Genomic DNA, 25,486 nt, shown 5'->3' on the forward strand with positions numbered 1-25,486 from the left:
ACAAGGAACAAAAAAAAATACCCATAAAATATAACAAAATTAATTTCAAAGTGTAGAAATAAGACATTGACAAACTTTCTATTAGTGTTTATAAATACATTCATACTAAAACTTTGCTATATTTCATAGATATTGTTAACAATTTTGACTTTTACAAATAATTTTAAATGGATTCCAATGAAGTCTTGGTTAGCGATGAATAGTTTACTCACTTATATAAATTCCAAGCTGTCCCTTCTTCATTACTCACTTAAAGGAGAAATATTAATTTATCCTCGTCTAAAAAAGTTCCAACAGTAGTATTGATAAGTTACAAGATGAAGCATATACCCCTAATTGAGAGGTTAGAGATTCAATCTCTACACTCAGTGAAAATAAAATACAAAATGAAGTAATCTGTATATTTTTCCATCAACTAGATAAGAAATTTTGGATGTAAATAAGAAAACAGACCCAAAGCTCTTTAATAAAATAACAGGTCATGGAATAATCAAATGAACTGGACATGAAAATTTACCATCAACAAATCAAAACTAAGAAAATCTAAATAAATTACATCACAACTCGTTGTGGTATCCCATGCCCAGGCTGGTCGTCCCGATTATAAGTCAACTCTCAAAGTCAAGACAGAAGAACCCTAAGTTCTCACTTCCCAAAACTGATCATTGCAGTTACTCGTTACTGAAATGCATTTCCAAGCACTTAAAATGGTGCAAAGTTACAAACACAAACAAGATAAACAGAAATGACGATAACTATGGATGTGTCAATCAAATATTACCCCCCACAACGCCTGTGTTTTTCCAGCAGGATGTGCAGCAACCATGACACCGTCGACAGTCAAAATTGACTTCATCGTTGATGTCCGAGCCAGTTACCTGTGTACTAAAGTAACACCAAAGACAACCCAAGTAAAGCAGTGACGAGGTCTATAATTAAGAAAATGACAAAAGATAGTATTATCCTCCATTCATTATATATAGTTCTTAGGATATAAAATATTTAAAGGCATTTACCTGTAAATACATTACTACGTCTCATTATCCCTATATCACATGGAGCAAGTGAATCAAACCGGGAAGATTATGATAAGCTTTACATGCACCAACACGCCAACACAAGTAGGTAGTTTCTATTGTTCAACATTACACTGTCTCATTAACTACCTTTTGATAATATTACATCGTGGGTTACAGAAGCCACTTCAGCTTTGAAAAATCTACCCTTGCATCTTGAAAGAATCAATTGAGAGCCCAAACATTTGGTACAACAACAGAGATTATAGAACAACGATAAATCAAAATTGACTAAAAGAAAAGGAACTAACTAGTGACTCTTCAAGCTCCTTAAAGCCTCGATAGACAGCCTCAGTTTGGTTTTGTGGGAGCGCTAACCTACGAACCTCAGTCATATATCTGTTACAAAAGTTCCAGAGGTAAAGTTAGCAATCATAACTCAAATATTTTCCTTACAGAAATGCTGATTCATCAATTTAGATCCGTTAATAATTCCTAGTAAATTCTTGTTCAATTATTGTTCTCATTTGGATTTTGCCCTAGGGAGAGTGAAGCCTCATCGACATTTAGTGGGGTGGGCAGTAACTATCAAAATAATAATAGTAATTGAAATCTTCAAAATAAATCGGTTACTTATTATTTGTCGTGGTATGTATGACCACAACTTCAAGTTGAGTATTTGTATTGCTAAGCAAAACTCAAATCAGAAACTTGACAATTAAAATTCAATATATCAAAAAAGTATCAACAAGCAAAGAAAAATCATGAAATTGACCTGTTAGCAGCGATGGCTATCTTGTCCCGAACCCCTTGGTTGAAAATAGCTATTTGATCCAAAGAGTATTTTCCAGCAAGAACTAGAGACGCTGCAGTTGCACTTCTACCCACAGTCTGTGAAGATATTGACATAGCCCACTCATGGAGTACCACTAACACAGATTGGAGGAGGCGTAACCTGAGTTTGGGTGACGGTAGAATTGCACCATTCAACAACAATTGATCATAAGCATTCAACACTGGCTCAGTTGCACCCTTGCAAACAGCAATAAGGGCTCTTGCAACATCATCGTTCCCAATAGATTCAACACCTGATTCTGATCTCTCCTGTATAAAGAAAAATATTACAAGAGCTGATACTATAGGTATAACAACGACATTATGAATAGAAAAGAGTAACGACAATTTCATACAATTGCTTATAATAATCAGAATAAGATATCATCAAACATGTCTTTACTTCAATGTGCACAACCATACCAATGCAGCCTTCTCAAGGTGAAGACAAAGAGACTCCAAAGGTATTCCACCTCCATCACCAGGGTAAATGTTGACGCCAACCCTTTTAAGTACTGAACAAGCTTCAGCAATGCCGCCCGTAGAAAGAGTTTGGTCAATTAATCTTGCCCAAGTTTCTCTGATAATACTAGTATTGCCATCAGAAGAATAGTTTGCAAAGTACAGCATTTCCAAACATATCTGAAAAACCCCAAGCAGAAGAATCCATCATCAAACAGAATAAAGAACAATTAAACGCAGGAATCCATATATTGATATTCAATGTCAACCCATCAAATACTCAAAAAGTAAAAGAACTCACCATAAATTTACCAATATGAGTGTTGTTAAATTTGTAATATTTTAATGAGTTTTAAGTTATAAAATGAGAAAGTCAAAAATTAAAAAGGTTTTATTAATAAATTAGAGAAAAAACAAAGTGAGTTTTAAATGGTATTTAGTATGTGTAATAAATATTTGAAGTAAAAATTCACTAAAAGACTCTTCCCTTACTCTCAAAACACACAGCGTAACTTCAAAACAAAAAAAAGAATTGTATTTTTTTTAAACGGAGACAAACTTCTTTTAATAATTAAACTCATAGTACAAGACAATTATACAACAAGAGTAAAAAAGAAGCCTAAAAGAGGGAACCAGGGGATCAGGAGGCGCACAAAAAAAAAGAAAGAAAAAAGAATTATATCTTTCACTCTTATCTCTCTAATTAGCTCTTTAAGAGCAATTAGCCAAAAGAAGGGTGTTATTAGTTGTTGAGCAGTGAGTTCAACCACAACGTTTCAATTGGGTTGTTGTATCTTGAAAGGGACAAACCAGAGAAAATCTGCTGCGCCAGTAGTAAACAAGATTCATGTCTCAACCTAACTGTTAACGTATTTGTTTCCTCAATATTAACTTTATTTTTCTCTGTTATTTGTAATTACCTCATGAATAAGAATAAACAAAGAGAGAAAATATAAAATCCTCAAATTGAATGAAGTAAAAAGACGAAATAGTTACCTCCCATAGCTCAAATGGAACAGCATATTCGTTATATAGCTGAGTTATAGTCTTTAACTCCAATGATAGTTCTTTAGCCTTTTGCCGAGCAGTGTTCGAAATAATGGAATTAGCAGCCAAATCATTATCTGTCATCATTTCATTTTGGACTGAATCAGATGTACTAGCCACGGATTCTATTCTTGAAGCTAAAGCCTCCAGCTCCTCCTTGATTTTCATCTGGAAACGAAGAACAGCAAGTTTCCCTTCGAGCTGTTCAAGCAATCCATTGTCTAAAGTATCAGGGGTAGAACCTGCCAAACCCTTGCTACTGTTTGCATTTTTTGCTTGTAAAACTGCATTGCTCAAGTATTGGCACCTGAAGACAACAAGTCACATAAAAAAGATAAACTTTTCATTGAGGAAATGAAAAGAGACTAACGCTTCGAAGTACAGATGTCGTAACCTTTTCTTTCTCAAAAGAGAAAAAATTAAATAAAATTCATTAGAAGTGGAGAATATTGGTAAAATGCTTTGAAAACAAACTCCACATGAACAATCCCTTTAAAGACATCCAATAGAAAGTGAAACAAATAAAGAGAAGAATGCATGGGACTAAAGCCAGTATGTCAGACACAGATCGGGAAATGGTCCAAAGAAACCCACATCGACAATGAAGCTTCCTAACTTGAAGACTTCGTGCCTATTTCTCAATATTTGTTGTTGAAAACTGCAAAAATTCCAATCATGCCTTTTCCGTTTTAGAAAATACAATTTATAGCCCTAAATTTTTAGGCTTGTATCAAAGAAAATCCTAAACTAATAAGTGTAACAATTTAAACTCTACACTTTTGTAAGTGTGCCAATTTACACCCTGCACTACGTACATTTGAAAAAAGATCATGAGACTAAGCATTGAATCTTTGTATTTTTTACTCTCTTTTCATTATTTCAATGAGAAGTGTGTTCTCTTTCAAAAAAAAAATTGAATCAATAGAACCCTAAACTTTCACAAGAGAATCAATTTAGATTCTTAGTCAAGATTTCCTTAACAATTTAATCATATTTGTCCATTTTATAAAACTAACATTTGAAGAAATTTGCACGTGTAAGAATTGATGCATGGATGATTCTCAAACGTAATCATAATAACTAGCATAAATTAATTCACTTATAAATTTGGAAGTTTAAATGATATAAGTTCTTCAAGAAGAGAAATAGATTTTATGTCATTGATAAATGAAATCATTCATACAGGGATACAAATTATAAGTGTCCCACTATGTTTTTCTTAACAAAATTGGGAAGGTGTAAATTGGTACACTTACAGAAATAATGGTTTAAATTGATATAATTAGTTTTGGGTTTTAGTCGATACAATCCTCAAAGCTTAGAGGTATGAATTGATCTTTTTCCCACTTTTCAAGTTCACATATCGATTGTCAATGCTACATGTTTACATGGACTAATGCTCTTACTAAGCACCAAAACAGATGTGATTGGTAACTGTCACTCAAAAGTACATATTAGGAATTTATACCTTTCCTCTAAAGTAAGAACATCCCCAGGGTCAGATGAGCGTCTACCAGCTAGTCTTAGCAGCACATGAGCAGCAAGCAAATGTTGCCGCTTCATAACATAATATCGAGCTAAAAGATCAAAATACTTGGCTTCATTTGTCGCACCAACTGCTCCAGATTGACCAATTGGAGAAGCCCCAGCTGTTAGAGCTGAGACAGCTCGAACCTAAACCATACAAATGTAATAAAAATGTGAAGACTGTCAAACCAAAAAAGATTCTAAAAAAGAAATTTCAATCTTGATAATGTTCAATACTAATATTTCATAGCCAAGAAACTGGTGTGTAATAGTCAGTTCTGAGTTGATAATTTGAAGCAATTTTGGATTTGTGACCTTATCATTGCTATTAAATGTTTATTTCCACTTCTACAATATCTTGGATAATAATGAAAATTCCGGCATCTTGATTGGACAGGAAACATGAAGTACATTATATAATCTTAACCATCAATATAACATACAAAATGAAACCTTATAACATGAGAAGAAAATTTAAACCTCTTGTATGGGATGCCGTCCAGCATTTTGTAGGAACGGTACCAAATCTGGTCCTCCGTACTCTAACAATTCATTGTCAAGCCCCAAATCAATCATAGACCGATATAAGTAATTATGGAAAATTTTGTCAGGGGATTGGACTCCAAGCTGAACAATCTGGGATATATATTTACTACGTGTTGCCATATCAGGAATGGCCCTTGAAGCAGCAGGCTTCATAGGAGACCCAAATTCCTTCAGTGAGACATCACCTTTTAGAGAACGTAGAGCACTTATAATTATTTCATAGCACTGTTCACGCTCGGAAAGTGCACATTCTCGAGCAGCCAAATCAGTTTGATCATTACAAGCATTGCATCCAGGGTCAAGAGCCTGGGCTTTCTGCAGAGGCAAACGAACCACTGCTTCATAGAATCTGAAATGGTCACTCATATTAAGTACTGACCAAATTAATAAAACGTTGCCCTGAAAACTCATGTCAGTATTAGCAATAAGCCTGAAAATAAACTGACCTTAAATCCTCAAAACGTTTGCATACAGTTCGTAAATCTGCAGACTCAGGGATTTTACTCAAACAATTAAAGGCTTCCCTAGCAAGATTCTCTTTCTCCATTGGGTCAAGAGCTACAGCAGCTCTCTCCAGACATTCCACGGCTAAGAAAAATTTATAGTCGGACTCTTTAAAGTAGCTTGGACAACCTTCCCTTAACCTCCCACTAATGTCATCTACAGTTCCCCTGCCATCAGGACCAGTATAGTACTGGCAAAGATAAACACGTCAATTCAAGGAATTTGGTCTCAAGTGAGATATAAATATTGAAAATCTTTTTTAGCTTAAAATAGGGTGTACATTAATAGGAATGATTATGTGGGAGGCATAATAAAAACAGAAGCCAAAAGGAAAGAAAGGAGCTTCCAACACATAATCAAGCCAAAAATAATAACAAAAATAAGGATGACATTATAATACCAAAATAATAACAATTTAAAAAAAAAAGAAGAAAAAAAGGAAGCCAAAGCATAGAAGAAGAAATAAAATGGCCAGGAAAAGAAAAATGATATTTATACTGTGTTTGTTCTACAGCCTGACACCTTCCCAAACTACTATAAAAAGCTTCAAATGAAGGAGCCTCCCGAATTACTAAAAAGTTCAAAACCATTAATAAACAAGAGGAACATGAAACTTATGCTGCTAACTTATGTGTGCTAAATTAATGGATACTCTAATGTTAAACTAGAAACAAAGTCAATCACCTGCATTAGAGCAGATATAAGTCTTGTAGCAAGATTATCACCCTCTGATGAACAAACAAGCTGATTAAAAGTCAATTGAGCTATTGCCTGCCTAAAACTATCATCCAAGCCCTGAACCAAGCGTGTTAAGTGATGTTGAGAAAGAAGCTGAAGCAAAAATAAAGCTTCAGCAGATCTAAGCAGCAATTGCCTAATACACTCCATTGCCCTAACCTGCAGTGTCACAAGCATAAAATCATGAAAAAATAACAAAGTAAAAACATATCCTAGGAAGAAAGAAAAGGCATCAATATTCGTTCATCAAATTTAAACTACCTCCATGGCCGCCAACTCAGCAGGACTGTAAGGTAATCTTTGCCTTTTGTTAGAAGTTCCAGTCCCAGCAGATTCCATGTTTCTTGTGTATGCACCAAAAATGCTTTTTACCATATTCCGATCACTAGATACAAGATCTGAACCACTACCGTAAAGAATAGAACCAGTAACATCTCCCAAGCCAGCTACACAACCGTAAAGACCTCTTCTCTGGTTCCTTCTCGACCTTAGGAACTTTTCAAGAGCACGGAGCTTATTCTCAAGGATTTGCATGGCTCCAGCAGAAAGTCTACAAACAACTAGTCCATTGTGTGAAGTAGTTGTAGAATCTGATATACCTTTAAGAGCCACGACAGGAAGTTCCCAGAGTGGAAAAAGCAACCTTGATGAACACAAGCAGAGCCCTTCATGTGCACCTGAAAATACTGGCACAGCCTCCTCAGCAACCTGACCCATGCTAAACCCACCAGCAGCAGTTCTTGTGTCTGACACAGCAGTATTGCCTCCAAGCTGAGGCATCCCAACAATTCTTGGATCCTCAAAAGCTTCACCTGCCTTGTCTGCAATAACATTGGTTATGAGACTTTCACAGTGGACAATCCTTGAAGCCAACATTAGACACATGGCAGCCGCTTCACCAGCTCCAAACCTTTTGAAGAAGTCTTCTAAAATCGATCTTGGTGAATTAGACTCGAACAACCTTCTCAAAATATCCACAGGCCTGTTGAAAGCAATATCCATCATGCCCATGGTACTGAATACAACAAGTCTCCTTCTAGGTAATATGTGTTGGGTAGATAGGTCTCCTCTCGCCCATAGTTTTCCAACTGCTTTTTCACTATGCTCGTCTGGTAAATCTGATACCCCAAATTCAATCTGTGAATATAAAGATTGCATAGTGGATGCAGCATCTGGTAAGGGCAAAACATCTGCTACAAAAAGCATTCGACCTTCAACAGGAAGAGAATAAACAATTTCCCTTAAAGCAAAAGAAGTCCTTGCATTTAAGGCTGAAGTACCAGACATGGAAGATTGTGCTACAGGATCCTTGCTCACAAGGAGAAGTGAAGATATAGTTGGTGGTGATGAATCAGAGAGAACTAGAGTCCCAGCAGAGTAAAATGCTGTCTCGACCTTCGGCAACAGCTCTTCATTTTGAGGTCTACCAGAAATAGAGTTGGCACCAAATGTAAGTCCTCCGCCAACACCTAGAGGAGGAGAAGGCCTTGTAGCCACAACTTTTAAACAACTTGGCGTCTGAAGGCTGGAATTATATGCACCCATGTTTCCATTTGATGGTGAAGTGGTTAAATACATCCTTCTACCATCTGATAAAACCGCTAGAAGGTGCAATGACTTTGATTCAAGTGTAGATAAGAGTGATATGCAGACAATAGATGGCATTGGTGATCGACTCATAGCTCTGGGTCCTTTTGTCTGTCTACTTCCATAAGATCCATTTCTCTGATTGATCAAATTTCTTTCTTCTGCTACTTTCTTAAGCGGTCCGTCACCATTGGATCCCAACACAAATACTTGGACTTTCATTTCCTCAGTTCTTGTATATAAAATGCATCTTTCACTATCATAGATCATTTCAACAATGGGATCAACAGCTCCAAACTTGAATACATTTGGCACAACCCATCTGAAAGATACCAGGAGCTTTTAGGTTAGTGTAGAAACCCAGAAAATTCAGGTACCACAAAAGAAGTAAAATGCTGTGAGCATATTCATCAAACAGTAAACTTAATCAGACAAACACAGCACTACTTAGTCATCTGAATTAATTTGACTGGGGCAAAAATCACCTTTTCCAGCTAAGAATGCAAAGGAAAGAGCAATTCAATGTCCAAATATACAAATTTATAAATAAATAAAAATTTTAATTTTAAATCATTACTTCATATCATTAATAGACCAGCATACACAAATGTAAAACCGCCAAAAAGGGGACTACAGCCAACAGTTGTAACTTTATGAATTTAATTCACTGGATACCTTGATATCACACCTCCTAAACCAGAAGTAAGGCAAATTTTACGACATCGCTTTTGCCAACCAGAACCAGATGTGTAATGAAGCTCGTAAATGTTGCCATCACGACCAGCCAAAAAAATTCTTCCTTTGTCAGTGCAAGTGATGCAAGTCATAGTGACCCCATCTGACGCAATGGTATACTCTGGCAAAGGCTGGAGCGAAACCTCTGCATACGGATCCATCCCATCAGCACCACCAGAAGAGCATACTCCTACAAGAATCAACTGGTAACAAAAAGATGCTGAGAAGAAACAAAGAAACCATTGGCAAAAGAAAGATCTAGGAGGAGTTAAAGCAGTTAACTAAACTTCGAGTCTTGGAACTTCACAAGTTAACAACGTAACACAACGGTTGTCATTTACCTAACTTGGTGAAAGATGCCATTAGATGATGAGACAAACCAAACAAGTGGGAGGAAGAAAAATTATGTGTATTTTTATCCATGTACATCCATTTGCATAGAAGTTTCAACAATATCTGGTACCAATAAAGTTCACAAAAGAAGCTTGAAAATAGCTATACGGAGAAGATTAGCATGGCCCTGCGCAAGAATGATATGCCCAAATTGAATAGAACCTAACATGTATTATACCTCAATAAGTTGTCTTTTAATGATACATTTAGTTTATGACATTATCTATGTAGGCATTAACTGCTTCATTTATCAGTGGGAGTGGATTTTAAAAGCTCACAAAGGGTGATAGTACTTTTTTTTAATGTGTAACATGCCCGTTGGACAGACACCCTGCGAAAAGTAGAATGCATGTTTATAATCAATTCAACATAATTTACTTTCTTTAGCTCCACAAAAGAATACATCAGTAAATGAGCAGAAAACAGGTGGATTGAATGCATTGAGGGTCTCCTCTATTTAGCAGCAGCAATACTGCTGATTTCTTGTGCTTTAATCAGGTGAAAAGTTGAGAAAATGAGCGATCTTGAACAAACAGTATAGCACATATGCTGATAGGAAAGCACTTGGAATCCACTGTAAAATATGGTATAGAAAAAGAAACTTTACATAGTTAAACCTAAACTACACTAGTGTTTTATCCCATGTGAAAGAATTTTGAAAATGGATACCTCTCTAAAATTTGGGGAAACAATCTACAAGAACAATACAAAATCTCTCAATACACCAAATTGTTAATGTTCTTTTTAAACTGCACAATCTTTATCTTTCCCCTACTAATGGAGCTCTTGGCATCAATTACAAAGAGAAACGTGGACATTTTATCTAAAGATGATATGGGACCTTCTCTAAGCAAGAAGAGACATTGTGGCATAAAGTTGTAGCCAATAAAAATATTAAGTATCAGTTCTGTTTAAGCTGGCTCCATGAGTGTAAGAAATTTGGTGCTTTCCTTCTGTAGACCTAGTAAAGCCAGTAGTAATAACTTTTGGAAGAACATCTGGATATTGATCAATGAATGACCTTTCCTGTATTTGTTTCTTAAACTGTGAAATGTACTGCCTTCCATAAAAAGGCTAATCAGGGGTGAATGACTTATGAAGAGGTTGAGCCTACTTTTTAGAAAGAATTTTCTAACCAAGAGGTCCCAACATCCAAGTGGCCTAACTTAATGATATGGTGCACAAAACCAGCCAAATCAACAGAGTAACTCTAGGTACTAACCTGCCAGAGTTCTGGTATGTTTTCTTCAGAATCTCTTTCCCTTAGTACAACAACTATGGAGATGGGGTATAGAACCTTTGACCTCTAAGAAGGAAGATCGTACTAATTACTATTGAGCTAAGCTCACTTTGGCACCATGTACTGCTTCAAGATGCCACCATGGACAAGAACCTTACCTTATCGAAGTATTTGAAACCAGAAAAGTCCCCAAAAAGTTAAATTCTTTGCCTGGACGGAAGCTATGGGTATATCAACGCAATCAAGAATATCTAGAGAAAACATTCTATGTGCTAGTTTTGACTTTATCATTTTGCATGATCAATCATTTTAGACCAGTTTAAAGTCTTGATTACTGTTGAATTTTGCATGATCAAATAATATATACCAGTCTAAAAGATAAAAGTAACACATAAAGGAAAAAAGCAGTGTTGGGAAATTATTACCTCTGCTGGTGTAGCTAGAATCAAAAGATATTGTATTGCCTCAACAAAAACACCAGGCTTGGATTTGGTTAGCCCAACAGCACAGATGGCTTGCTCCTCCACATTAAACTCAGGACATTGACCATCCCTGACCAAGTGGTAAAGTAAAGAAAAGCACCATTAGTTGACGAGATAGTTATACTTCAATGAAAAGTACTCTATAAACACCTAACAATCCACTTCTGTAACATGTGAACAGCTTCCTGATAGATTTTTATAGGATTACTGCTACAGTTCAGGAGAAATTAGCAGTAGCAAAACCACTAATGTGTCCAACAGCTACTAATACAACACTGATGCACAAATGCTAGAAGCTAGGCAACTTCTTGAGAAGTGCACCACAAAAGACTTGTTAAAGATTCTGTCTCTGTTTGGAAGTCCTTAAAAATTTTCCTTGTTTGTCGCACCTATCTAAGTCATGATACTCGGTGCAAAAGGTAGGATAGTTATCTGGAAGCTATTAATTCGTGTTATCTTGGTCAAACTATGATCGAACTACTGGAGTATTCGAATTTCGACGAGAAGAATCTTCATTTTTCTTCCTAACCATGAGCTTGGACTAGTTTGTGTGCATATCGACTATTCTCGCAAAAAAAGACATCTAACCTAACTACATTTGATTGTCAAGGGAACAACCAAGATACGATATCCTAGACAGGTGACCATTATAGTCCGCACTCATTCCCTTTAAACACTGTACAGAGAAATACTAGGAATGTTATTAAGTTATTAACAGAAGCATAGTTATAAATTTTTTTAATAAGAAACAAATAGTAGCATGATTGTAATTGTGATACTGCAAGGAATGTTTCCACTTGTTTGTACACCTTTCCCCAAGGGCTTTCTCTCTCGAACAAGACAAATTCACAAAAATCTAACTGTAATCCAAATCACCAAATACCCTTTATTAATTGTAAATTTGTTTTTCCAAATACCCTTTATTAAAAACCAATCTACCGTACTAATATCCTAATAACATTCCCGTTTACCTATTAATGCTCCAACACAAACCTTAGGTAGCTAGGTGATTAACAAGTTCATAGGTTGCTTTGGGTTGAATTGAATAATAATTTAAATTGTTGTTCATGTTCCAATTTTCATTTTATCCAAGCAAAGTAAACTTTTCACAATATTTTTCACTTTATTACGAAGAAAAATATGAACTTTTTTTTTTGAAAAGATAATATTATTATACAACAACAAGGAGGACCTCAGGTTAACCTAAGGCCAAGGCACACGAGCAGAAAATGCTCACAAACAGATAGACCACCTATTAAATTACAATATAGTAGAAGGGGAAAGTTAGATTATTGAGAAGGAGTTGAGAATTCGAAAAGGCCAGGGGTTAGTGAGTTGGGCAGTAGGTTGGTTAGTTGGAATCTAAATAGGAAATCTGTTTGGGAGGGAAAGTTAGTTAGTTACTAAAGAGATTAGTGAGTCTTCAGAGTCATCCTTGAAAAATAGGATAATAGTTGAAGTCTTTACATTCCTATATTGTACTAAGGATTTACATCGTTATTCATCACGTTCCAACAAATTGGTTTTAGAGCACATCGATCTTGGAAGCGGATTTATCATGGCTCAGACCTGAATCAAGGAGAGGTTGCAAGCATACGATCAAGAACTGATTGGAATAAAGAAAGAACAGAGCAAGTTACCGGCAATGGAAGAGAAATTGATGTCGATGTCGAAGAATATGGAAACTCTTAGTGCTTAAATAGAGAAAACTCATCAAATGATGTTGTTGTTTAAGGAATCGATAGCGAAGGAACGTTCACTAGCGAGCGACAAACTAGCCGAATCAGATGCACGAGAAACGATGTTGATGAAATCCAAAGGAGAAGGTTCGTGAGCAAGAGAATTAGAAGCGAAGCACGAGAGAAGAAAACTAAAAGCGATGATGGAAACAATGATCGAAACAAGTTTTAAAAAGTTCAAATGCTAGTCTTCAACGGAGATGATCCAGATTCATGGTTTTTCTGTGTGAACAGGTACTTTCAAGTCCATAAACCTACCGATTCCAAAAAACTTATTGTAGTGACTATTAGCTTTGAAGATCCAGCTTTAAACTGGTACCGATCACAAGAGGAGAGAGATAAGTTTACAGATTGGTTGAATCTGAAGGAACAATTATTAATTCGATTTTGATTGATTCGAGAGGGATCCATTTATGGCCGATTTTTTAGAATCCGGCAGGAATCAAGCTTAGAAGAATATAGAAATCTTTTCAATAAGCTGGTTGCACCTTTATCGGATCTTCAAGAGAGTTGTTGAAGAAACATTTATGGGCGGTTTGTTACTATGGATTAAGGCGAAAGTGGAGTTTTGCGAACAGTTAAGATTGTCTCAAATGATGATATTGGCGCAAATGGTGGAGAATCGAGAGATTCTAAGGAAGGAAGCAAATCTTCCCAGATACTCTAGAGCGAAATTCCCGAATTACCCTTCCACTAATGCCAAAACTAATACCGTTATAAACGGCAATGATAACAAAGGCAACACTATTTTTCCAATAAGGACGATTACGTTGAGGGGAACGGCTACAGGAGAGATTCAAAAGGAGGGAACATCCAAGAGATTGTCCGATGCAGAATTTCAAACACGAAAGGAAAAAGGGCTATGTTTCCAGTGCAATGAGAAATATTCCGCAGATCACAGATGTAAGCCAAAAGAACAAAGGGAGCTTTGGATGTTTGTGGTAAAACCTAACAACGAAGAATGGGAATTCATAGAGGCGATACCGGAGGAGTCAAAGGAGTTGAACGCGTTAGAACTAGCAGTAGATGGCAACGCCTGTGTAGAGCTACCCATTAATTCAGTAGTGGGCTTGACTAACCCGAGAACAATGAAGATACATGGAAGAATTCAAGGAAAAGAGATTGTGGTGTTGATAGATTGCGGGGCTACCCACAATTTCATCTCAGAAAAGTTGGTCAATGAGTTATAACTCCAAACCAAAGAAACCTCACATTAAGGGGTAATTCTTGGTTCTGGAGCTGCCATCAAGGGGAAAGGAGTCTGTGAAGCAGTAGAGTTATTTTTGAATGAATGGAAGTTGAAGGATGATTTTCTGCCCTTGGAGCTTGGAGGAGTAGATCTCATCTTGAGAATGCAATGGTTGTATCCCTTAGGAATGACAGAGGTTGATTTATTTGAGGAATTTAACAATGACTTTTGTACATTAAGGGAAAAAGGTGAATCTAAAAGGGGAACCTAGTCTTACTAAGGCAAGGGTGAGTCTTAAGAACATGATCAAATCCTGGGATGAATCAGATCGGGAATTTCTAGTGAAGTGTAGAACTCTAATTGCCGAAACGATAATGGCCAAATTTTATGGGATTGATGAAGTTTACACAGTGGAAGAATCTGTTCCAGAGGTGTTAAACAAGTTTTCAGATGTGTTCGATTGGCCAGAGAAATTGCCACCTAGAAGAGAGATTGAACATCATATACACCTTAAGAAAGGAACTGATCTTATAAATGTAAAGCCCCATCGGTATGCTTGGCAGCAGAAAGAGGAAATGGAGAAGCTAGTGGAGGAGATGCTCACATCTGCAGTGATAAGGCCGAGTAACAGTCCATATTCCAGTCCAGTATTGTTGGTTAAGAAAAAGGATAGGAGCTGGCATTTTTGTTAGATTACCATGCACTTAATAATGTTACTATACCAGATAAATTTCCCATACCGGTCATTGAGGAGTTGTTTGATGAATTGAATGGGGCGTGTATGTTCTCTAAGATCGATTTGAAGTTCGGTTACCATCAGATAAGAACGAATGCTAAAGATATTGAGAAGACAGCTTTCCGAACGCATTAGAGGGATTATGAATTCTTGGTTATGTCATTCGATTGAACCAATGCTCCGTCAAGTCTTTAATGGATCATACATTTATGCCATACTTGAGGAAATTTGTGCTAGTTTTATTTGACGCCATCCTGATCTACAGCAAGAATTTGGAGGATCATCTACAACACTTGAAACTGGTATTGGAAGTGTTAAGAGAAAACGAATTATATGCCAATAAAAAGAAGTGTAACTTTGCGAAGGCCAGGGTAGAATATCTAGGACATATCATTTCCGGACAAGGGGTGGAGGTTGACCTGGAAAAAATAAGGTCTATTGTTGAATGGCCTTGCCTACGAATGTGAGAGAGGTACGAGGATTCTTGGGATTGACTGGTTATTACTGGCAGTTTGTGCACCAATATGGAACTATAGCAGCCCCTTTGACGCAATTGCTAAAGAAAGGGTCATTCAAGTGGACAGAAGAGGCTGAAGAAGCTTTTATGAAGTTGAAGAATAGCATGATGTCGTTGCCTGTGTTAGCCTTACCAGATTTTAGTATACCCTTTGAAATTGAAACAGATGCTTCTTGGTATGAAATTGGGGCAGTGTTAGTTCAGGCAAAGCGACCAATAGCATATTTCAACCAAACACTAGCCATGAGAGACAAAGCGAAGCCAGTATATGAGAGAGAGCTAATTGTTGTTGTATTAGTAGTACAGAGATGGCGACCGTATTTGCTAGGGACTAAATTTATGGTTAAAACTGATCAAAGATCCTTGAAGTTCCTTTTGGAGCAAAGGGTCATTCAACCACAATATCAGAGGTGGATAGAAAAACTTACGGGATATTCGTTTGAAGTTCTGTATAGAAAACAAAGCAACAAATGCCCTCTCAAGGATGCCACCAACAGTCCACTTGTACAATCTATCAGCTCCAACTCTTATTGATCTTAAGATAATTAAGGAAGAAGTAGAGAATAATGATAAACTGAAGAAGATAGTTGAAAAGTTGTGGAGGCAGGAAGAGCAGGCAGAAGGCAAGTTTTCCGTTAGACAAGGAATGCTGAGGTATAAGGATAGGTTGGTGACTTCCTAGTCATCGACATTAATTCCTGCTATACTACATAATTACCACGATGCAGTGTTTGACGGACACTCGGGTTTCTAAGAACCTATAAAAGACTAACAGGGGAGTTATATTGGGAAGGAATGAAACCGGCGGTTAAAAAATACTGTGAAGAGTGCATGGTGTGTGAAAGAAATAAAACTATGGCTCTGTCTCCTGCAGGGTTATTGTTTCCTCCGGAGATTCCCAATCAGATATGGAGTGATATATCCATGGATTTTGTAGAGGGCTTGCCAAAATCGAGAGGTTTTGAAGTGATCTTTGTGGTTGTTGACAGGTTTAGCAAGTATGGACACTTTATGACAATAAAGCACCCTTACACGGCTAAGTCAAAGGCGGAACTATTTGTCAAAGAAATTGTAAGGTTTCATGGCCATCCGCAATCTATAGTATTTGATAGAGATAAGGTGCTTCTCAGTCATTTTTGGAGGGAGCTTTTTTGATTGGCTAGAACAAAGCTGGATAGAAGAATTGCATACCATCCACAGACTGATGGGCACACAGAGGTTGTAAACAGAGGAGTAGAAATTTATCTGAGGTGTTTCTGTGGAAAATGTCCAAAGGAGTGGGTATGTTGGCTTCATTGGGCAAAATCTTGGTATAACGCGACATACCAGCGAGCATTAGGGGTAACACCCTTTCAGGCTATGTATGGTCGAGTACCACCACCATTGATTTCGTATGGAGAAGGTGCTACTTCAAACTCTACCTTGGATGAACAACTTGTAGAAAGGGGTGTGGCCTTAGGAGCCTTCAAAGAGCATTTAAGAGAGGCGCAAGAGAAGATGAAGAAGTATGTTGATGCTAAAAGAAGGGAGGTTGAATATCAAGTGGGTGATAAGGTGTTTTTGAAGTTGAGGTCATATCGAAAAACATCGATGAGAAAGAAAAGAAATGAAAAACTATTGACCAAGTTTTTTAGGCCATACAAACTCCTTGAACGAATAGGGCTGGTTGCCTATAGTTTAGAATTACCAAAGGAAGCAACCTTACATACGGTTTTTCATGTATCACAGTCAAAGAAGTTGCTCGGGGAACATGTTGTTGTTCAACCCACAACTCAGTATCTCACAGAATCGCATGACAGACCACCTATTATATTACAATATAGTAGAAGGGAAAAGAAAGGTGTAGTGAACATCAAAGGAGTTGAGAATTCGAAAAGGGTAGTTACTTAGTGAGAGAGGCAGGGGTCAGTGAATCGGGCAGTAGGTCGGTTAGTTGAAATATTTATAGGAAATCTGTTTGAGAGGGAAAGTTAGTTACTAAAGAGGTTAGTGAGTTTTCTATTTCATCCTTGAAAGATAGGCTAACAGCTGGAGAGTCTTTGCATTCTTATATTGTACAAAGGATTTACATCGTTATTCATCAATAAAGTTTACTGTTGAAATACTAAATACTGGAGTTCCAACACAAACAGAGGAAGAAAACAAAAGCACCAAAAGAAATGACAACAAAGCACCAAAGAACGACTAAAACCAAAAACAACAAATCCAAAACAAACCCACAAAACAGGGGGAAAAAACAACACAAAGAGAACAACTTCTCCACCTCAAAACTCATAGCTCTTTAAAATATTTAAATAAGAAGGTTTCAACACTCCAAAATCATTGATTCTGTGGATATGAAAAAAAGAAATTGACCAAACATTAATTCCAAAATCATCACAATTACAAATACGTTGAATGTTCAATTTGACAAGAAGATATCCTGGTGCAACAAACAATATTGTGGATCACAATTAGATTTCAAAATACACATTAATAATGAAATTATCTAACATGGCCAAATTATACTCACCGCTTGTCAAATCGCCAAAGAAATAAAGAATTGTCAACAGATGCCCAAGCTCTTCGTATCTCTGGAAATATTCCACATAAGGCAGTTCCTTCCCCACCAGCAGCATTATATCTTTCTATGAGCACTGGAGGTAACTCCCAAGTATCCACCACTTCCACTAGAGGAGGCCACTATAAAAGAAGTAATGAACATAATAGCATGAAATTAATGCAATTTCTCAATTCAAACAAGTACGCAAGGTTGTACATTGCCAAACCAAACAGCTGACCGTGTACAGAACGACTTTGACTGTTTGTAGAAGATGCAATGGTTAATAGTTCTTGAAAGTATCAAAAATGAAATAATAACAATGAAAATTTGCTGATTGTAACACTCAATAAAAATATACTTAAAAAAACACTATAATACAAACCAAATATCAACATTTGCAAATTTTTTAACTAATATAAAGCCAAGTTCATGTAGAACTTGCTAAAGATTCAATTCAAATTTTCAAAACAACCCATCATAAACCAACAACAATTACCTCCCTGGGGTGGGTTGTATAGGGATCAGTAGCGTATCTTGAAGCTTCCAGCGATTCCTCCAGATCAAGTTGGGTGGCAACTTCTCTGGCAATGCGGTCAGTGATGACAACACCAGCATTGGTGACATCGCGCAGGACGACGTCCTCATCCAATGCCATATTGTGAAGAGCCCTAAAACAAAATCGGGAAGCGAAATTGGGAGCAGAAACCCTGTGGAATTGGAGGGTAAAGGGGAGTAGGAAAGTTGAATCAGTGGAACATAGAAAGTATATTCCTTGGTTTCTGTACAAACTAAGCGTTTGGGAATCAAGAGAAAGAAGAAGAAGAAGAAGAAGAAGAAGAAGAAGAAGAAGAAGAAGAAGAAGAAGAAGAAGAAGAAGAAGGAAGTTGAGTAGTAGAGAGCTTGGGAGAGTGTTAGAGCCTTTGAGGTAGGGTTTTTGAGCGAGTTCGCAGTGGCGGGGAAGTCAGGCCAATTTTAATTGGGAACCTTCTGAACCCGGGTTCCACAGTCGGTACAACCCGGACTATAATACAATACAATTTGTAAACCGTTGCTTTCTTCTTCTTTCTTTAACACGGTTCGTAATTGTTTCATTGGTTGAACAATGAACATCACAATATATACTTCTTTTTTCTTAGTCCTTAATTTTTAATAATACATGTTTTTTATTTTAATAATATCTTTTCATTCAATAAACATTTTCCTTTTTTGCAAAATAATCACTAGGATTGTGTGTGGCAAAGATGGATTCATTGCACTATAATCATACTTACGCTTTGGTATCTACCCGTTCATAAACGTTAGTGTTCCAAAGTATATATACAAGAAACCCTATGGAATTCAATCTTTCATGTGCAAAAGTACCAAGGGTTTATTTTTCTATTTTGTACCCACGACCTCATTTCAAGGGCCCAAATGAAAAATGGTCTATTTTCTTCTTAAAGTGAATGAAAACCAATCTTCTGCTTGTGTCATAATTTTCTGAAATTATCCATTGCCCCTAAATTCACTTCTCGCGTCTGCCATTTGCAAAGGCCACTCCATCCTTGATACTCGAGGCACAATGATCGACATAAGCTACTCGTTGCACGTTTTGCGATAATCAATTAGTATTGTTTTAATCAACATACTTGCTAATACATCACTCGATGCACGTTAATTTCTTTCGTTTTACTCCATCATTTCAGCCCTTCCTCACTTTGAACGTTTTTTTCACCCATTCTCTCTTGTCATCATTATTTTGTCTTCTTCTTGTCGAGCTCATTTTCTCTTTGATTATCACTTCTATTAGGTAAGGTTGCTTCATTTTCCACTTTATTTCATCATCTGCAACTGACTGTCTCAATACTCAAAGCATTCAACATTTCATTTTTTACACGGTCTATTTTCTATTCATGTTCATTTTTATAATAGCATGTTGTATGCCCATTCCTTCCTTTGAGTTTCTAGTTCTTCCTGAAAAAGAAGAAACTAGGAATTTTATGGTCTAGGAAAGTAACTTCAAGAAATAACCACCGATAGCGAGTGTTTAATGTCAAGCAATGCATGTAACATCGTGTAGCTTGCATCGAGTAACAAGGATTTAACAAAAAACTTAATTACGTTTGTTTCTTATTGTTCTATGTAGTATGGCTAGACAATTCAAAATTTCAGTCAAAGACTGACTTAGGGGACGTAAGAATATGGGTTGAACTCAAATAACCCGTACTACCCAACTCATATTATAAGGATTGTGTAAAAATGTGGGTTGGATTGGGTTAAAAAAATAGAATTTTTTCAAGGGGTTTAGGGTGGGTTGGATTGGGTTAAATACCCTATATACATTATTTATTTATTTAATAAGGAAATTAAATTACTAATTAAGTTTTCTCATTTTTTCTTTTTCACTTTTCAAGGCCAAGCAAAATCATCTTCTTAATTCTCACATCTTCACACGACACTTCACCTTCGACTCTCCCTCGCGTGTCGCAACATCTCCGGCATCTCCTCCGTCTCAGCCCTGTCTCTCCTCCTTCATCTCTTTCGTCTCTCCTTTGACATCTCCTCCATCCCTTCTCCTTCCTCTCCTCTGATCTCAGATCTCCTATGTCTCCTTCGTCTCCTTCAACATCTCCTTCATCTTTGACATCTTCGATCTTCGCCACCTCCAATCTTCGTCAGATCTCAAATCTCCTATGTCCTGGTCAAGCATAAAAATTATCTGTATTTGACTCAGATCTCATATCTCCTCTGTCTCCGATCTTTGCTAGATCTCAGATCTCTTGGAAATTAACAAAAAATATGGAGGTCTCTTAACCCACCCCATATTTCACCAGTTGGGTTGGAAACTTAATTCAACCCAAATAACCCGAAAATATGGAGGTCTCTTAACCCACCCCAATTACACCCTAACCCACGACTAACTTTCCAACCAAACCACCAACTTGTCCTCTTACTTATATTGAGGCAGCTAACAAGATAGTGAAAGAGAAGCTCACTCCCACTCAACTTGTTCTTTTCAAGAAGACAATATTTAGGCGATTTGTAGGCATGGATATTGTTCAATAGCTCACTCATACATTAATTCCTACTAAGAAAGTTGAAAGACGATAGGCAAAGGATGGTACGACATTTGAATTGAACGGAACGGTTAAAGATTTACTAAGGAAGATTTCTTACTAGTGATGAGATTGTGGCAGACATCTAATTTAGTAGGTGTTAGAAGGGCTGAATGCAAATTGGAAGATTCAACCTTGAAGTATTACAACAAGTACAGGATATTCACATAAATACCTTGAAGCATCATATAAGAAGATGGAATTTGAAAATAGTATGGATGCTATGAAATGACTTTGGTATATTACATTGAGTGCTATGATGAGCAAAGAGAAGACGAGGGCATATGTCAAATATCATTTTTATTTTGGACTACTTCAATAGTATGGACTAGGCAAATATCATGTAGGAGAGGACATTTTCGAGATTACTAAGGGGCTTGGTTGGTAAAGTCGAGAACTACAAGAAGAAATCAAAGAACAACAAGAACTACATGGTTAAGTACAATATTCTAGGATTACCTGATGCATTCTGAGGTAGTATTGGTTGGTACTATACTTTACTATAGTTGTTTCTCATTTTTATTATTACCGTAATAATAATAGAATGACATGTGTCGTGATTATTCAAATTTAATGTGATTGGATTAGAGAATAAATGGAGAAGAACAGAAGGTGTAATGATAGACAGAAAATAAGATTTCTGTTGAGTGAAGGAATAAGATTTTGATTATTTGGAATTTAAGTTTCTCATTAATAACAATACATACAGACTACTTGCATCGTCAAACCTATAGGATCATTTATTAAAGGAAAAGGTTGTAAAGAATACCTCAATAACAATCAAAACTTAGGCAAGTTTTGAAAACTAAAAAAAAAAAAATTGTTTAGAAGTTAATTAAAATTTTGCCAACAAAAACTTAGTTTAGCTGATATTTATATGTGCTAAAGATCAAAAGATATGTAGTTTAAATCCTTTTAAGTCCATTTTTGCTAACTTTCAATAATCAAACCTATTTAGCTAAAGATCTTTAACAATGAACAAGGATTAAATCAAACTTAGAAATAAGTCGGTTGAGTATAGAGGGGGAGTATTCCAATTTTTAGAGGTTTAAGTTTCATCTTGATGATTTCAAATAAGATGTCCATGCAAGAATTTTATGAACCCAATATGGGAGTTAAAGGGTGTGGAGTGACATCTATTAACAGTTGGAATATCCCTTGTATGTGAATTGGGTATATTAGGAGTGTTCAAAAAAACCGATAATCTGACCCACTTGAATTATCCAACTCAAATCGTAAGGGTTGAGTTAGAAAATTGGAGAAAAAAAAGTTGAAGCAAGTTGTGCAAGTAAGGGGTCGAGTTGACCCGGCCCAACCTGATTATGTATATATATAAACCTAAAACCAAAAAATAAACCTCCTTTTGAATGGAAATTGTATACTTGCAATTTGAATGTATAACATATATATATATATCATCTTGCACCTTGAATGACAATTTGTTCACCTTGCATACTGAAAAATAATATGAAATTTTGTATAAATTATGGAGAGATGAAAAAAAAAAAATCAACCCGCCAACCCAATCCAACTCAACTCAACTCGAATTTTTTAGGTTGAGTTGTGATATGAATTCAACCATGGAACCTTTGCATGTACCTGAAGAACCAATTACTAGAAGTAAAACAAAGAAAATTCAAGATATGTTTACACTACACCTTCAAAAACTAGCAACTTCATATGAAGCAACAAATAATTTGTTTACAATGTTAGTTCAATGAGTCAAGATGAGAATTGATCAAAGATGACATGGAAAAAGTTCTAGAAGACTTTCTACATTTTTATTTTTCTTTAATTTGACCTTTAATTAATTAGTATGCAATCTAGTTTTAAGTTCTTAGGTTTTGTTTTCTTCAAAATGCATTTAAGTGTACTTGGATGACTATTAGGCTCCCACCCCAGGCATGTATTTTCTTTAAATAGCATTTAAGTGTGAATAGTGGGCTTCCACCCAATGCATAACCATTTAGCCTATAAAATGGCTTGTAATGCTCTTGAAAAAGTAAGATATCAATATTAAAAAGCTTGTGCTTATTCAACCCCTTTTGGTGTTATTTTTTTCAAATCTTGTTGTTAGATTTGTTGTTAAAAATCAATTCATTGAATTAGTCTTGATCAAACTATTTCTGGAGTGAGTTGTCTCATGATCTAAGAGTGACCATCATAGATTCTAGGTTTGATCTAAGTAGCTTTCTTTGTGTGTGTTTGCAAAGATCCTAGGAGGACCTCTAGCTTAGCATCTAACAAACATAGTGGGCACTTATCATTTGGTATCAGAGAATTTGGTTATCATCCTTGGTTGACTCTTAAGGTGAATTTATCTTTACTTGTTTCAATTTATTTTTTTCCAAAATTTCTTTACATGTAATACAAGACATACTACAACTTGTCTTGAAATAGTTTTCAAATTGCTTTTGGATCATTGAAAAAAAGAAAAAGAAAAAAAACAAAAGGAAGATCCAAATCTTTTTTTTTTGTTCAAATTTTTATGTTGGGATCCTAAAGCTTGAATTACATTCTAGTTTTAGTTTGTGAGAGTTATTCATTTGAATTGATTTACATTAAACTTTTTTTTGAGATTGCACCAAAAAAAAAAGTTAGCTCTTACATCTTTGACCTAGTATCAAAAGCCTACCTTTGAGTGATAAACACGAGTGTTTTGAAGTGAAACTGATGAGAAGTGTGGTGAGGTCCTTTTATTAACTTGAAAATGTCACAGGGTAAAGGAGTACCACAAGTACAAGATCCTACTATGGCCCTTCTTCAAGCCATTCAAGGAATGATAAAAAGAATGAGGGAAGATATAGGCAAGAAAGGAGAGCACAACAACAAAGAGTAGAACGAGCCTTGCAAGAAGATGAGGAAGTGATTGATTTTGCGGAACAAGAAAGACAAGTTGGAGGAAGAGGAAACATGAGAGGAAGAGGAAGAAATAATCTTATGCAACCTCGTAGAGTCGAAATAGTTCATGAAGATAGAGCCAATGGAATTAAGCACAAAATTCCACCTTTAGTGAAACGGCAAATGCAAAGGCATACTTGAAATGGGAAAGAAAGATAGAACTTGTGTTTGATTGCAACACATTTAGTGATAATAAGAAGATAAAACTTGCCATTGTTGAATTCACTAACCATGCCAGAAATTGGTATCAACATCTCAAATCTGAAAGTAGAAGGAAAGAGGAAGATTTCATCGAAACGTGGAAAGAACTTAATGATGCCATGAGAAAAAGGTATGTTCCAAAATATTATGAGCGAGATTTGAAAACTAAATTTCAAGCTTTGAAGTAGGGAACAAAAAGTGTGGTAGAATATTATAAAGAGATGAAAACTTTGATGGAAAGAGCAAAAATTCGAGAAGAAGAAGAAGACACCATGTCTAGATTTCTTGGAGGTTTGAATCGAGAAATTGCTCATCCAGTTGATAGAAGTTCACATATTTACTTAGAAGATATTTATCATTATGTAATCAAAATGAAGAACAATTGAGAGAAGAAAAGGAGCATTCCAAGAGGTATACTTCTAAGTCTAATACCTTTTCAAAATCTAATGTTTGGAACAAGGATGGTTTGGTAAATAGGAGTGAAGCAAAAGGAAAGTTTGTGGTTGCTAAAAGAATAGAAGTTGAGAGCTCCAACACTAAAAAGAATGAAGAGGTAAAGGAGAAGTCTAGTTCCATTCAATGTTAGAAGTGCAAAGAGTTTGGACACATGAGCAAATTTTGTGTCAATAAAAAAGTCATGGTGATAAGAAATGGGATAATTGATTCAGAAGACGATATGATGAGCATGATGTACCACTTGAGGAAGAATCTGATGCACATAATGATGAGTACATTGAAGCAGGTAGCTTCATATCCTTAGTTGCAAGAAGAGTACTTAACGTACAAATCAAGGAAGAAAGGGTCTAAGATCAAAGGGAGAACTTGTTTCACACAAGATGCTTGATTGAAGGAACTCCATGTAGCTTGGTAATTTGATAGTGGAAGTTGCACCAATGTGGTGAGTACTTTTCTCGTAAAAGGACTTCAACTTACTACTCATCCACATCCAAAACAATACAAGCTTCACAAAGGTGAACTTAAGGTAAACTCCCAAGTTCTTATTTCTTTTACCTTGAGAAGATATAAAGATGAAGTCCTTTGTGATGTAGTACCAATGCATGCAGGTGATATGTTATTGGGGTGACCATGGCAATATGATAGAGAGCTCACCTACAATGGGTTGTTGAATAAATACACATTTACTTTAAATGGAAAGAAGTTTACTTTGCTTCCATTGTCTCTATTTGAAGTCCAATGTGATCAAATGAAATTAGAAAAGAAAGGAATTTGAAGAACAAGAGAGGAGAGAAGAAACCAAGTTTAAAAAAAGATAGAAAAGCAAAAAAAAAAAAAAAAAAAAAGGGACAAAAGGTGAATGAAAATCAATAGAGAGAAAAAAGCGATTTTGAGGAAAAAAGAAAGAATGTGAGTTTGGTTATAAGAAAGGGGAAATTGAAAGACTTATTTTCAAATGAAGCACCAAACTTTGTACTTGTGTGCAAAGGAATGTGTTTA

At 36.1% G+C, this 25,486-nt stretch overlaps 1 protein-coding gene across 5 annotated transcripts; it reads right to left on the bottom strand.

The window, feature by feature from the left end:
- Positions 1–436: 436 nt before the first annotated feature.
- Positions 437–18,818, bottom strand: LOC101212476 (nuclear pore complex protein NUP155). 5 transcript variants are annotated; one of them, XR_004216498.1, is made up of 15 exons: positions 18,331–18,489; positions 17,805–17,974; positions 11,055–11,181; positions 8,937–9,199; positions 6,936–8,583; positions 6,621–6,833; positions 5,879–6,126; positions 5,367–5,781; positions 4,828–5,033; positions 3,309–3,666; positions 2,274–2,492; positions 1,792–2,120; positions 1,017–1,415; positions 782–885; positions 437–681 (listed from the first exon to the last, which is right to left on the bottom strand). XR_004216498.1 is itself a non-coding variant. In XM_011656214.2 (13 exons), exons 1-13 carry the CDS (start codon positions 18,487–18,489, stop codon positions 1,298–1,300), a joined length of 4,473 nt encoding a protein of 1,490 aa, XP_011654516.2. In that variant the 5' UTR covers positions 18,490–18,818; the 3' UTR covers positions 441–1,297. The 5 variants fall into 5 exon arrangements, 2 of the variants coding, with proteins under 2 accessions (XP_011654516.2, XP_031741029.1); XR_969413.2 differs by having other exon boundaries at positions 437–885; XR_004216497.1 differs by having other exon boundaries at positions 441–681; positions 782–1,415.
- Between the last annotated feature and the right edge of the window lie 6,668 nt (positions 18,819–25,486).

The sequence above is a fragment of the Cucumis sativus genome, chromosome 5 (assembly GCF_000004075.3).
Source record: "Cucumis sativus cultivar 9930 chromosome 5, Cucumber_9930_V3, whole genome shotgun sequence".
Classification (NCBI taxonomy): Eukaryota; Viridiplantae; Streptophyta; class Magnoliopsida; order Cucurbitales; family Cucurbitaceae; genus Cucumis; species Cucumis sativus.